This window comes from Hesperophylax consimilis, chromosome 16 (assembly GCF_061612785.1).
Source record: "Hesperophylax consimilis isolate HC1 chromosome 16, BYU_Hcon_1.0, whole genome shotgun sequence".
Lineage (NCBI taxonomy): Eukaryota > Metazoa > Arthropoda > Insecta > Trichoptera > Limnephilidae > Hesperophylax > Hesperophylax consimilis.
In genome coordinates, this window is record NC_142851.1 from 15879078 (window position 1) to 15894632 (window position 15555).

A 15555-nucleotide genomic window follows, 5' to 3' on the forward strand; every position below is an offset into this window, starting at 1 on the left:
ACTCCCCTGTTTAGAATATTGTTGCACGCGCACGGAACTGGTTACCGCGTTTTTGTGTAATCATTATAAAATAATATTTTGCGATTTATTTCACATTTTTGGAATGTTAAAAACACAACTTGTATTTCTACTATTGTTAAATAAAACCACCTTATAGAGAAATAATTTGTTTAATTTTATAATACATATTTAGGCACTCGAGTAATTTGACAAAAATCGTTCAAAAACATTATATGTTTAAAAATGTATATTTGCACTTGTTTTCTTTATTTTAAATAGCTCTGAATCTTCAAGTATATTGATAATGAAACTAAAAACTTAGAGTATTGTTCTAAAAGTTCAATTTCTTCATTGCACTATTCTATACGTTAATTACATCTGTCGACTTTACACGTACAACAGTACGTGCGATGGAACTTAAAATTATTTATTTAAAGATTTAACATTTTTGTTTTCATTCTCATCTCTTTTAAGTCTGAACTATACTCCAATCTTTCGTATTATAATTGTGAAATTTGTCCATTTAAATAAAATTAACAAAAAAATAATATTTTTCTACATTTTCCAATGAGAAGTTGGAACAATGGCGTCTTTCAAAACCGTCAACAAGACAACAAAGAAAATACAATACAATGGATACAAGGCACACATCGATAAACCTCCTTACTACAAAATAATAAAAAAATCATTGGTTTGATTCAAGAAGAAATAATAAACTACTATAGAATGAAACTACAAATTAAAGAAGTGTTGGAACAGCTCATAGGTAAGTACTTCATTTCAAATTCCTTTTATTCGAATTTATAAAAAGCATCAAATAAATAATATTAAATATTTGTCAGATTTTTCGATTTGAAAATTTTTTATAAATTTTAAATGGGGAAATCTGAATGAATAAATTAATAATAAATCAACATTTGGTTTGGAACACACTATTTAATAATGAATGACATTGCTAAAATGCTAAAACAAATATGCCATGCATATTGTAAAGAATGACAAATCAATTCAACACTTATTCATTGAGGATAAAACGAGCAAAAAATATTTGTACATTTTGCGATGAGTATTCTTTATCTGTTTTTTTTTTACACCAGCTCCACACAGGAGGAAAATTAATTTCCTCAGGACCTATTTCATCTTTGGGGATGCTATGTGAAGGGTCATTTTAGAGAAGGAAGTTGGAAGGATGGGTAGGAATTCCTTCCCACTGCGGTGCGATGAAATGTTCCGAGAGAGTCCTTCTGAAGAGATCAAAAGGTCTCCTTTAATCAGTCTCTAGCAATCTAGCCTGCCACGCAGATGGTGGGCAGACGCACCCGCCACTAAGACCCGGACAAACCTCAACACATGAACCTGGGCACCACTGGTAAGTCACTTAACGTTTCATGGCAGAGGTGTTGGTTATCCAATAAATGGTTCCCGGGGCGGCGGTACCCATACCGCCTCACAAACCATTGTTTGTTTCAATGGATCTTTTTGAGAAAATAACATTTTTGGAACATGTATTATTTATAAATGGCAACTGTACGCATTCAACATGAATACAATACTTTTAATTACATTTAAAAAAAACATATGGTACATCTGTCACGTACATCATATGATGTGCAATCGACTAACTGCACATCGTACATCCATCACCACGCCTCAGAAGCAATCACATAGACTAACTGCATATCGTACATCCATCACCACGCCTCAGAAGCAATCAAATAGACTAACTGCATATCGTACATCCATCACCACGCCTCAGAAGCAATCACATAGACTAACTGCATATCGTACATCCATCACCACGCCTCAGAAGCAATCACATAGACTAACTGCACATCGTACATCCATCACCACGCCTCAGAAGCAATCCCATAGACTAACTGCACTTCGTACATCCATCACCACGCCTCAGAAGCTATCACATAGACTAACTGCATATCGTATGTACATCCATCACCACGCCTCAGAAGCAATCACATAAACTAACTGCATATCGTATGTACATCCATCACCACGCCTCAGAAGCAATCACACAGACTAACTGCACATCGTACATCCATCACCACGCCTCAGAAGCAATCGCATAGACTAACTGCATATTGTATGTACATCCATCACCACGCCTCAGAAGCAATCACATAGACTAACTGCATATCGTACATCCATTACCACGCCTCAGAAGCAATCACATAGACTAACTGCACATCGTACATCCATCACTACGCCTCAGAAGCAATCACATAGACTAACTGCACATCGTACATCCATCACCACGCCTCAGAAGCAATCACAGTGCTCACGCTCAAAATAACGCGTTTTTGATGATGTATTTTAGTTTCTATTATTGTGACAGCTTTTTCAACGTTCGAGGCGAGACGACTCATTTGAATGATTTGATATACCTCGACCCTTTTTGTACTATGAAGTAATTTATTAATATTTGTTTGTAATATTTTTCGCATATTGTTCTAACAAACAGCTTGCAAGATTTTCTAGAATTTTCTAGGATCGATAAGGTGGTCCATTCGGTCGAATCGTATGTCTATAAGAACTCCCAACGTCTTTCTTCTGGGACATATAGAAAGTGTACCAAAAAACGTAAGATAAATTTTGAGCGAATGATGTATATATTTCGATCGTTTTTTGTTATTTCGTTTATCGCTAATTGTTCCGGTAAATTTAACCAAAATTAATTTGTGTGTATTTCTGTGCGTAAAGATTTACGCTCATCGTTGTCTACCTGAACGTGATTTGTCTGTAAGAGGTGGACTGTGAATTTTAAGTCAATTTAATTTATTTTTTTATTAAATGATATATAACGAATTAATCACAGCACCAAAAATTTATAATTTGATAAATTTACATTAAAAATACAAATAAATTGTTTAATCTTAATAACATTACTTTTCAAATCTTATCTTGTGCATCATCTGCTTTATTTATTTTCTCATTAAGGAAGAGTACGTTGCTGTGAAGAGAATCCGGCATGTCTTTGCTTGTTTCTTTGAAAGATTCAGTAGAGTAAACGGCGTCCTTGTTTTTCCTGAAACAATTAATAATATGATAATCATAAATTACACTTGAATGTAAATCACTAGAGATTCTTGCTGTGTACTGGATGAATAAAAATAATTTAATCAATATTTTTGTTTTTGTTTGGACGCTGAAGAGTGAAAAAAAAACACGTCGACTTGAATCGAAAGTCTAAATATAAACGGAATCGATAAACGTCGCTACGCACCCAGATCTTTGGGAATTTTCGGGGCAAGAGGGGACTGCGGGTGGGAGTTCCAAAATATTTCGAAAAACTATTTCGAATCTTTCGATACAAATACATTAAAATGCCTGTACAATGATTCGTTCGGTTGCGACATGTGACGGAAATTTTACATCTACTTTTTTTACGCCAAATATGCTCAAAAATCGCTGGTAAATATCCTTCGGGCACGTTTTGTTATATCATGTGTACTTGTATATTGGTAACAACATAAAAACGTGCTAAAATCAACAATGAATATTGTAAAACGTGCGTGCCACAAGTACTTTTGAGTTTATTTCCAATAAGGATGTTTAGTTTACCTGACTGTTAATGAAAGCAGAATGTTTGTCAACTGCCTGGTCGGATGTTCAACGATGAGATAAATAACGAAAGATGCAGAAAACGAGTAAAGCAGGTCTCCTGCCATCAAACCAAACTGAAAAACAGAAACAAAACATTAACAGAACAAAACGTGTTTTCAATGGTTGTATAGCGAATTTCAGATACATATCGTTTTGAAATTACAAATGTATAGATGTTATCTCCAAAAATAACTTTTTTTTAAGGAGAAATGTGTTATAAAGGAAATTAAGAATTCGGGGGCTTAAAGCTTGCTTGTAAATCATGGAAGAAAGAGGTTTGACGTTCATTCCCTAGCGGTAACAATAACGAAGCCGCCTGTAATATAGACAAGAATATCAATGGTGTGTTGTATTTTTCACCTCACCAGAGCGCCCCTGTCTGCACAGTATATTCACTGGGGGCTCCTGCCCAGAAGTGGCTTCTAAATACAATTGTTGGATGTACTTGATGTTTGTACAGTGTTAGCAGCTGGTCGTGGTCAACATTGAAGAATATGCTAGCCTTACAAGTTAGTTAGTTTGTTGGAAGCAAGATTTACTAGGGCTTCTATAGCCCTGATGGTTTAGGAGATGTTACGAGTATATAAAATATGATAAAAGTGTACTAACGATGCTCACTACGTCCAGGTACTTGGCGGTCCTGATGATGCCTATATCCCGGCACTGCACAGCCATGTGGGTCAGGTATGTCCCGTACACCAGGCGGCCCAGCGGGGTCCAAACCGACCAGCCCAGGATGGTGTTCAGGGGGGCTGTACATTGTACAATGTGCATCATACCAAACATATATTTTATCGAAAACATATTACTAGCAATTACTTGATTTTCCTGATTTGGCTAGATTTTACTTAATTTTTTTTTGGATTTTCATAGACACTAGAATTTACTGATTTAACCTTTGAAACTATATCATATCGTATCATATCTGTTACCAAATAATATTTTAAAAATGTTTATATTATAGCCTCATACATTCAGTTTTAAACTACTTGATTGAAATCTGGGGAAACGCGTATGAAACATTTATAAATGAACTACAGGTAATACAAAACAAAGTAATCAAAAAGCTTTTTCACTTCAAACCTAGAACATCCACAAAAATATATATATTGCAACCAAATTGTTAACATTAAGGACGGGTTGTTTCGGAGAATTTGAACAATTCATCAAATTTCAACGTTCATTTTCGGGTTCTGTGAAAGTCCTATTCAAGTTCTGTTACTATATCATTGTAGGCTAGTTGCTTGACAAAACTGAAATAAAAACAGAACTTAAAAAATCTTTCACAGAGCTTGAAAATGAACGTTGAAATTTGATGAATTGTTCAAATTCTCCGAAACAACCCGTCCTAAGAAAATTATATGAATTACTATTCAAAATAAATAGCAAACTCATACATACAAATAGAGAATTCATTAAAACGTCCAAAGTACACACACACACTTAAACACATTACATACATACTCACTATGGCAAGTAATACATTGGTTACGAGGAGGGCAACATATATAATTGCCTTCCAGACAAATTTCAAAATGAAAACAATACAGGTACATTTAAAAAAATTGTCTAATTTTATGCTCAATCAACAAAACACTGAAAGTGAATAATATTGCTATCTAATATATTAGTTATTTCTAGTTAAATAAGTGAAAATGTAATTTTCTTTTATCTAGAATGAAAAAAATGTTTTTTTGTTCTGTGATACACAAATTTCATTCTGCATTGGCGTTCAGTTATACAATCAAATTTCCTGTGCTAACAGAATGAAGTAAGGAATTCCTGCAAGCTTCAAGAGAGAAACTTTTATTTAAATTGTTTATTGAAATTTGTGACTTACGAAGTTCGCCGAGCGCTGTGCATAATATGAGAAGGGATATAGCCACCACCCACACCGGCCTGTGGAGCGAGGCGTAGAATGCAGCCTCCAGCGCGTCGTAACTCTTGTGGGGATTGTAGAAGATCATGCGAGTGGACATTATTCCCATCACCATTCCCAGGGCCATCGCACACCCCATTATCGAGCTTTTCTGAAAGTTCAACGAGGATAGGCAAAAGCCATTGAAGTCAAAACCATCTGAGATACATATTGTTTCAGTAATCAATATTTTCTGCCAAATTACATCTAACATAACTCACAAGGATTCGTAATCTGATATTATTAGTATCTTAAAGCTTGAACATTTTTGATTGTTGTAGACTGAAGTGGTGCCCTCTCTTATTTTCAAAAAGAAAGTTTTCAAACAGCATACCCGATAAGAAAATGTAAACAAAAAATAATGGAATTTCTCAGTTTCACACAATGTTCGGTACAATTTTCCGATTTTCACTGAAGATTTTTTCCGGAAAAATTAACATTGATAATTTCCATACTTCACATATAAAAATGATGTTTTTGTAAACATTTCAGGAACTTTTAATAAATTAAATAAACCCCGAAACATTTTTCTGACCAAAATTTACGATTTTTTTTTTTTTTAACTATGATAATTTTCAAAATCAATGATAAATGTTTTTAATAAATTCCCTGGACCGTTTTCCGACAAGTTTTCAGATTATTGAAGTGAAACTTCTTTACGAGGGTTATGCATTTTCGAGGACCGGAGTAAAACCGACTCATGACCGTCACGAAAAACGGGGATCATTTCGCTATAGGAGCCTAGCTAATATTATATACCTAGTTTAGGTCACTCTCCAAACTCAGCTTCGCGGTCTAGAGGCAGAGCGCCCGATTGTCGTCGTGAAGAATCGAGGTTAGATCCCCACTTTAACTAATTATTTTTTGCTTTTTGTGATTTTTTTAATACGAAGAAAAGTGATAAAATGCTCTCGTGCTGCGACTTAGTCAGGCATACATATAAGAAAATATCTACATTTTTTTTTTTTTTTTTTTTTTTTTTTTTTTTTATAAATTTAATTTAGATTAAATTTGATAATATTATTATTAAGTTCTGCAAGTGTTTTAGTTTTTTTATTATTGTGACAGCTGTTTCGGCTTACAAGGCCATTTTCAAACTGTGGCCTTGTAAGCCGAAACAGCTGTCACAATAATAAAAAACTAAAACACTTGCAGAACTTAATAATAATATTATCAAATTTAATCTAAATTAAATTTATAAAAAATTAAATGGAGTTCTACGAATTAAACACAAAAACAATAAATAAAAAAAATAAAAAATAAAAAAATAAAAAAATATCTACATTTTTTTTAAATAATTTTAAAAAATTACATAAATTTGTTAATTTTAACCGATAGTCTCCCGAAATGTGTAAATCCATTTAGTGAGACTCTAGACCGGCAGGTTTTCACTCGAGTAATTGGCTAGAATTAACGGTCGGTACCTATATGATATTTTTGTCGAAATATAGCTTACGGTAGAGTCGCTCGGTATTTTGATTAATTATTTTTATTTTTAATCATTAAAATTACTAATCAAGGCCGATAACGCGACTAATTATTCTCGCAAACGTGCGTGACAAGTTTTTTTAGTAAAAAACACACCCATTATTAATTAATATACGGAAATATTTTTAAAAACGACAGATATGACTTCACACTGCCGATATATCTTCTATTCGACCCTATATAAAGCGTTAACGAGACGTTATGTGATATTATTCATTTGCCGTGTTTGAAAACGAAAATTTACACGTTAAAAGTCAATTGAGGAATACACGTTATACGCGGTTCTCGTCGCGCGAGATACCTCTCCTCGTGGTCTAGAGGCAGAGCGTTCGACACTCGTTATGCAGGACCCGGGTTCGAATCCCATATTTTTATAACTTTTAATTTTTTTTTATAACATGCTACTTATAAATATGTCAATATTAGGAATCTAGTTAAACGTTCATTTGTTAACAACACGCCCATAAATTAATTTATGCTTTTTAAAACTATAATGTACAGCATTCTGAATAATAATAATATGAAATGAAAAGAGAGAGAGAAGAATACTAAAAGTTTCACTTCCGTCGTGCGTAGGCTTGCCACACACTGTATTATTGCAAGGCCTACCAGCCAAAAATCCGCGGAAGATAGTTATGATTATTGTTCTTTGCCATTTTTAGTAAATCAGGTAGCATTTTAGATGTGTTTATTTTGATAATAAAAATATTATGGTAGTTTGCTTCCAAACATGTTGATTGTCACACCAAACGATTGAAACGTTAATAATGCCAGGTACTCAACATTTGTTTTTGAAAACATAAGTTTTTCGCATTATCGCTTTAATCATCTCATTTTTAAGCCGCTGTACCTATAGTACAGGTTCAAAAGTATATGGGGATATTTGTGTCATTAATATTTTATTATCTAAATAGTTATTTGCAACTTTGGGGATCAGTGGAAGAATGACATCTCAATACTTTAGTGATACCCGTAAGAATAGAGATTTTTCCACAAATGTTACTTTAGGAAGATTTTGTCATGTCATCTGTTTCCACTTCAGACCATAATTCTTAGTTCGATTCCAAAATTTCATTCCCTTTGGCGCCATAGAGCCTTAGAAAACGGTTTTTAAAATTCAAGATTTGCATTTTATTGTGAAAGGTACTAATTTACTAATTATTAATATCTCTGATGAAGGACATACCAATGAGAGAATCTTTGTTCCGGGTCGTAAATTCTTGACGAGAATATATCCGGTGATCAACCCAATTAGGTAGGAGCTGGCCCTCATGTGACTCTTTATATAGGACATCTGGAATATCCGGCTTGCGCGAGGATTCCTGAGGAAGCTGGTATAAAGAAACAATCAAATAATTAACATCACTTTATAGACCAACAAACACATTGTATCGTCGGGTTCGAATCCAGGTGTCGCACAGACAAGTATATCTATGAATAAAGCTGGCCATAAGTCGGAAACATTTACTTAAAAATCCAAAAAATTGAAAACCAGACAGTGCCACCTGATTGTGTTTTGGAGATATAATATATATTCATTTAAAAGTTTAAAGTAATTGCATTAAATTGTAAATACCGCTTTAACCATTTTACAATTGACGTATAAAACTATTCTTTTGTATTTGGAAAGGTCAAAATTCATCGTATATATTTCCTTTTTTTAAAAGTGTAGATTACCTACACAGATATAAAAAAGACTTTAAAATGGTTTATTAAAAATCTCTTCAAATTACTGGTAACCCGGTTAATAACTGGATTGCAGGCCGTTTCCTGATAAACTTAGTAAATTCCTAATGTGTCGAAATTGGTGTTCATATATACTATTCATGTCAGGATTTTTACGTGTTCCGACATCGTGACAATACATTAGTATTTTACTAAAAGTTTAACCTCTAAATTCATTCGTCAAGGGTCTGAAGTCTCATGTTTAGCCAGATTACGAATAATTTTAAGAGATTCTTAATAACTTAGCAACACTCATTTGTCTCCGTGTACTAGCCAATAACACTATCATTATTAATGTTTGTTAGTCAACTGACTCCTCATTAAAAAGAAGGGTGGCTGGCAGTTCCTGGTAGTAGGTGACGAAGAAGGGGACCAGGATGGATGCCAGAAGCAGCAGGGCCAGGCAGGTGTATCCCAGCAGGGGGGTTGGCCGGCTCCTCACTAACCAGATCACCCCCAGGGACACGATGAAGAAATGGAAGTCGCAAGGCAAGTACCAGGACTGGACGATGCACTGAAAGGAAAAATACACAAATAAATGTTTTTTTATTCCTTTAGTTAATCTTAAAAATACAAATAAGGTGTATAGAACGTCATCAGCATCATCAATATAAAATGTACTGTACATCAACAATAACAAACACAACAAAATGCCATCATATTTACCACTGTCGAAAACTATGTAAAAACCTTCCATAAAACTAATGTTTAAAAACCTGCCCTGCCGTTTTAACGGTAAATTTTATCACAATAATTGGAAGAGCAGTTGTCTCGCCTTAACGCAAGCAACTATCTCGCTCTCGCGAAGCAAACGCTCATTGGTGAACGAAAAAGCCGGCTCTCCCGTCAACAGGCAATGAGAGATTTAGAAAAAATACTAGAATTTGCAAGCCCTTCCTGTAATAATAGGAGACAATGTTAGCTAAATATTTTTATACAAAGATACTTACATGTTAATTAAATAAGCTCGAATAGAAAAAAAATATGTTACACGTAAGATAATTATGTACTCAGCGAAACTCTGAAAATGTTACAGAGATTTGACCACTTATCTTGTAGAATATGTCTTATTATAACCAAATAAAAAATATTGCGACGACGTGGTTTTGGCAAAACGACAGCGGTAGACAAGGTCTAATATTATAAAATATCCCCATATTTCTGAGATAAACAGATTTAATCCTACAACGTGGCGAGCTTCATATCAAAAAAAAGGCCAAGCTCGTTACGGGAATCTGATACTACAAACTAGCGGGTTGGAGACGCGGTCGTAATGAATCTTATAAATACGCCGCAAAAACCGGTCCCACCACCATTCGCTTCAACCCTACCGACCGAGCAACACCTACCGCTGCCCGCTCTGTCCGCTACCACACTCGTTTCGCTACCTGGGAACTAAATCGCTGTGTTTTGATTTCAACCCGGTTCCCCCCCCGCTCCACTTGCACTGTCTACTGAACCTGCCTGATAGCCAGCCTCGGAGAGGGGATCTGCCATTGCCTACTGAACCAGCCAGCCTCGGAGAGGGGATTTGCAGTGGCCGAGAGACATAGGGCCCCCTGTGCTCGCTGCTCACCGGCCCCGATGTCGCAGAGCTGTTACTGACTGAGCTTGGACAAATACAAGGAGTTTTACCCGCAATAAAAACCAACCGCTTTTATAAAGGCATTCTTTTAAAAATGCAAATTACAAATGTTGAATATATCGCTTTTCTCAAGACGCATTCGTTTATGCAAACATACTACAAGAGTCGATATTCCCTGCATTTTTATGGTATTTTAAATAACTCTGTATCGATTCAAATGAAATACCTCAAGTGCTTTATTTGAATCATTACAAAGGACAAAGGTAAAATGTGTGCCGGTGCTTATATTTTACAGTTTTTCTTTGCGGGGGAACACGTCCCGTACATAAGGGTAAACAAGTTTTTGGTTTTTTTTTTTTAATTTTTTTATCATATAATGATGAAGGTTATTACACCTTTTTATGAGCAAAAACTCGTGTTAAAAAGGTGGAGGAACTAACAAAGGTTAAACACATATTTTACATAAATTTTTAAATAAACTTTTCAGAAAGAGTACTAGTTTTGTTGTAGTTGGTGTCTTGAAAAAAGAACTGAAATATAACAGATATTATATATGAAAATAAGAGATACGAAAGAGAAAACTAAAAAGAAGGTAATATCTAATATTAGTATTGAGAAATACTAAATTAATTTTACAACGAATAATATTTGTGAACTACTACTGAAAGAGTTTTTTATTGTGCTTTTGTTTTTTTTTCATAATTTGTTTCTAATCTTATAATAAGCGGTAATTGGTTTCAACCATTTCACTCCAGTATATTTGGAATATTGTTTGGCTGTGGTGGTATTACAGCGCGAAATAGTTATAGGGCCAAAAAGGTGTGAATTCGAATTTTGTTTTTAGAGTTAATAATGACAGTAAAATCAGTTTTTCGATACCCCCAAAAATGACGAATTTACTTGTCAAAGTTATCAGTTAGCAGCGCTGCTAGCTGCAGCACTGTTAGCAGTAACACAAAAGTACCTGCCTAAATAATTTGTATATAGGTAGGTACTTTGAGATATATTATTTTGTGATATTGTTTATTGTATAATTTTGTGTCATACATGTATTAAAAATTAAAAATGTTTATATATATTATTTGTAGAACCTACAGACAAGCCGTCATGTGTGACAGCTTTGTGGGACTGCATAAAACTTGTATCTTTAAAAATTTATAATAAATAAAAAAAAAATAAAAAAACATTTTCTAATAGAATCGCAAGCCTAAATTTAAACAGAATCGATAAACGTCGCTATTTAAAATTTTAATATTGTTTTCATATTATTTTTTTTAAGCCCTCCGCTATACGTCATGCTGAATCAATTTACTCTTGAAAAATGTCCTCCACACTTAACTCCAACGTGAAGGACAGGAGGTAGAATCATTTTTTTTATGTGAGTATCACACGAGAGTCCCAACTGCTCTCAACCGTCTGGAGCAAATAGGACTATGGCATATCCAAGGGGAAGGAGATGAGAAGAGAAAGGTGAGATACTACAATACGTTGTTATTACAAGTCAAATTAACATTATTTTTAACATTAGATGTATTTAGTGACTATATTCTTCACCTTCCATTTTTCCTACCCATTCCTACTGTCTTGTTACAAGGAATAAAAGTACCTACCGACGCGTTGTGCATAACTTTGTTGTCGTGTCCCATGATTTTGATTTGGTTTTTTCGTAGTTATTTGTTACAGAATATTGGAAAAGTTTTATATATTTTTGGGGATCTGGTGAGAGGCACAAAATGAAAAACGGTCGTGAAGGTCACAGTGTTTATTGGTGAGTCAGGCAGCCGTGATGAGATGACTTAGGACAGATGTTGTATTCTCCGGATGGAGGTGGTGATGTGCTGGTCAAGCGCAGGTCAGTGAGTCGACTCAGGTACTCCGGTGCTGACGAGAAGGCCGACGATACGATGGACCTGCCGGCGGGAACGCCGACGATACGATGGACCTGTCGCTGGTCAAATGCGCTGGAACCAGGGCGCTATGATCCGTTGTAGCGCTGGCCAGGGATTGCGGCCGGGAATGATGTCCCGATGGAGTCCATGATTGAGCCGGGTGGAGCCGGGAATATCGTCCTGCGCGGGGCGCGAGGCGCGCCGGTTGTCACTCGTGAGACTTGCAAATTGTTGACGGCAGATTGATAACTGACTGACTGCTCGCTGAGTTGGGCTTATTTATACGGTACAGCCGACGGCAACAGTAGGTAGGCGAAATCGGAAATAAAACGGAGACACTCGCTCAGTCTGGGCCTTACTGGAACTTTCGGCGGCGCTGCTATTACGCATAGGTGATAGGCTAGAACCTTCTAGCGAGTTGGCCTAATGTGCCAGACCGACTTGCAACGTATTGTCGTAGGTAGGTCGCGTTGTTTACGATTAGTTCTCAATAGTAATTTGCAAGTACCTAAGTAGATCGAGCTGTTTACTATTAATGAGTTATTCTGGATTTTTCTCTCGACGCCACATATTTAAAATTCAAATTTAGTCATTGACTTCATTTGGTCTTTGGGGATCTGGTGAGAGGCACAAAATGAAAGTCGGTCGTGAAGGTCACAGTGTTTTATTGAGTCAGGTAGCCGTGATAAGAGTTGACTTATAACTGATGTTGAATTCTCCGGATGCAGGCGATGATGTGCTGGTCAAGCGCGGGTCAGTGAGTCGACGCCGCTGCTGGTGACCGGACGCATTAACGGTCAGGCGCTAGCGAAGAACGTGGGTCTTCAGGTACTCCAGTGCTGACGAGAAAGCCGAAGGTGCGGTGGACCTTGTAGGCGGTTGAGCGGGAGGTGCGTAGACCAGGGAGGATGCTGCGTTGGTCTAGGTGCACGGATGAAGCGCTGGTCAGAGGCGCTGGATCCAGGGCGCTATGATCCGGTGAAGCGCTGGCCAGGGACGGTGGCCGGGGCCAAGATGCTATGATAATATCCCGATAGAGTGCATGGTTGATCCGTGCGGAGCCGGGAATATTGTCCTTCGCGCGATGAAGGTGCGCGGATTATCACTCGTTGAAAAACGGAGACACTCGCTCAGTCTGGGTCCTACTGGAACTTTCGTTGGCGCTGCTATTACGCATAGGCGATAGGCTAGAACCTTCTAGTGAGTTGGCGTAATGTGCCAGACCAACTCGCAACGTATTGTCGTAGGTAGACACTCGTAAGTATATAGGTAGGTCGAGTTGTTTACTATCAGCGAGACAATCTGGATTATTCTCTCACCACAAGTCAGTTAAATACAACTATCGAAGTTGTACATATGTATAATACATTTTTCACAAAAGGAAGTGTTTTTTTACGATGTCCTTGTTTAATTGGAAGTGTAGATGCACACATCCAATTAGAAAAAAACCTATTTTCCTCGGGACCTTTCTGTATTCGTAATTGATTTAAGATCAGAATTATAAATAGAATTACAACCTTTTTAAAAACAAATAGTTTTACGAATTTGTAAATACTCGTTTTTATCGTCTCCTGTAAACATTTCATTGTGTATCTTGAAGGGTTTTAGCAAAACACAGTAGTTATTCCTCTGTTTGAGGCATTTGAGCGCGGTCTATCTCCAAAACTGGAAACCAAAAGACTCGGTGAAGAACAGTACGAATAAGAAAGGGCGCCTACTTAGAAGACAATAAATTGATCCATACCATTTGATCCAAGTTGATGTAGTTGTTGAGCATGAGGAGGTTGAGCCACCAGTTCTGCCTGCAAGCCGCTATCTCCGGGCCCACCACTGCAGGCCATATGGGCCCAGACCCCAGCAGCGGGAGCACATGTCCCACGAAGACTACCATTACCGCCAAAGCTGGAATCAGTCTACACGAAGCCTTATTCATGTATTCAAATCTGAACAAATTATTCGTATTCCTGTCGAAAACTGGACCGCAGGCCTTTAACGAATGAATTGACAGATTTCCAAACAAAATATCCGTTAAACACGGATGTTTTTTCTAATATTGTGGCATTTCTTATTATATCAGGATAATCATAGCTGCGTGAATACGTGTTCCGATGTATTGTGAATGGACTAATATTTTATTAGAAAATGGATTTTTCAAATTGCACAACCAACCTTTGACACCGTGGGTAATACAGCTTCATCAGTTATTTTAGGGAGGTGTGCTATCTATTTATTGTTTTCATTTTACGCCCATAGGGTTTTAACATAAGTGTTTGTGATTTAGAACATAAGAAATAAATAATAAGAATACAATAAACAAAAAATAAAAAATAGAAGAAACAATTTTCACATACAGATACAGTGTTCTGGTTAATAGAGAGACAACCAAAGTTTCAAGAGTAGGGTTGGAATAGGTTTTATATGATCCACAATTCATAATGTATGTATGTATGTACAGTAGACAATATGTAATGTACAGTAGACAATATATAATTAACGGTAGACAATATGTAATGTACAGTAGATATTATGTAATGTACAGTAGACAATATATAATGTACAGTAGATGTTATGTAATGTACAGTTGACAATATGTAATGTATAGAAGACAATATGTAACGTACAGTAGGTATTATGTAATGAATAATAGACAAAGCTTAATTTTGAGTTCATCCTCGTTGTAGAGACTAATAAATATATATAATCTTTACCTGAGATATCTATGTAGTATCAATAGAGGCATGTTTAGAGGAGTTTTGGTATCGACTTGCATAAGCCTATAGCCTAGGATTAATCCACTCAACATCAGGAAAGTGTCCACCACCAGGTCTCCGAATGAAATGAAAATACCCGAAAATTTCAAATGCATCTGAAAAAGAAAGAATAACCCATTTTGTGTCGTTTCATATATTGGTACGGAGCAAGCAAGCATTGATACGAAATATGATAAATAATATGTGAGATATGCCTTTCAAATATTGATATAAAGTCGGCTATCCAGCAACTAAATGGTTTCAAAACATTGGGTCGGGGACACAACTTTTTTGTCAAGCTTTTTTGTAAAGTTTTCGTCAAATTTTCAAAAATTGTTTTACTTATTAGATGTAAAAACAACACAAAAAATCCCATATTTTGGTCACTTCATGAGCAGCGACAAATTCTGAACAAACTACTGAAACTCCAGAGTGATTGATAAAAGATGAAACCATAAATGTATAAGAAAGGCATAAACATTTTGGATCACCTCAAGCGAGAAGCCATAATATGTAGGGAATTTCAATAGAGGCGTCTCGTAATACCAACCTCTTCCAGATGATTTCTGTTGACAACAGGTC

The 15555-nt window shown here is 36.0% G+C and overlaps 1 protein-coding gene across 1 annotated transcript in view; it reads right to left on the bottom strand.

Annotated features, from left to right (window-relative positions):
- Window positions 1-9050: 9050 nt before the first annotated feature.
- LOC149416789 (nose resistant to fluoxetine protein 6-like) overlaps window positions 9051-15555 on the bottom strand; it is a 31121-nt gene continuing 24616 nt past the window's right edge. Inside the window, exons 6-8 of the mRNA XM_089641324.1 lie at window positions 13968-14125; window positions 13092-13298; window positions 9051-9263 (exon numbers count right to left, since the gene is read on the bottom strand). Of these exons, the coding sequence (XP_089497450.1) occupies window positions 9051-9263; window positions 13092-13298; window positions 13968-14125 (578 nt within the window). The remainder of the gene's footprint in view (window positions 9264-13091; window positions 13299-13967; window positions 14126-15555) is intronic.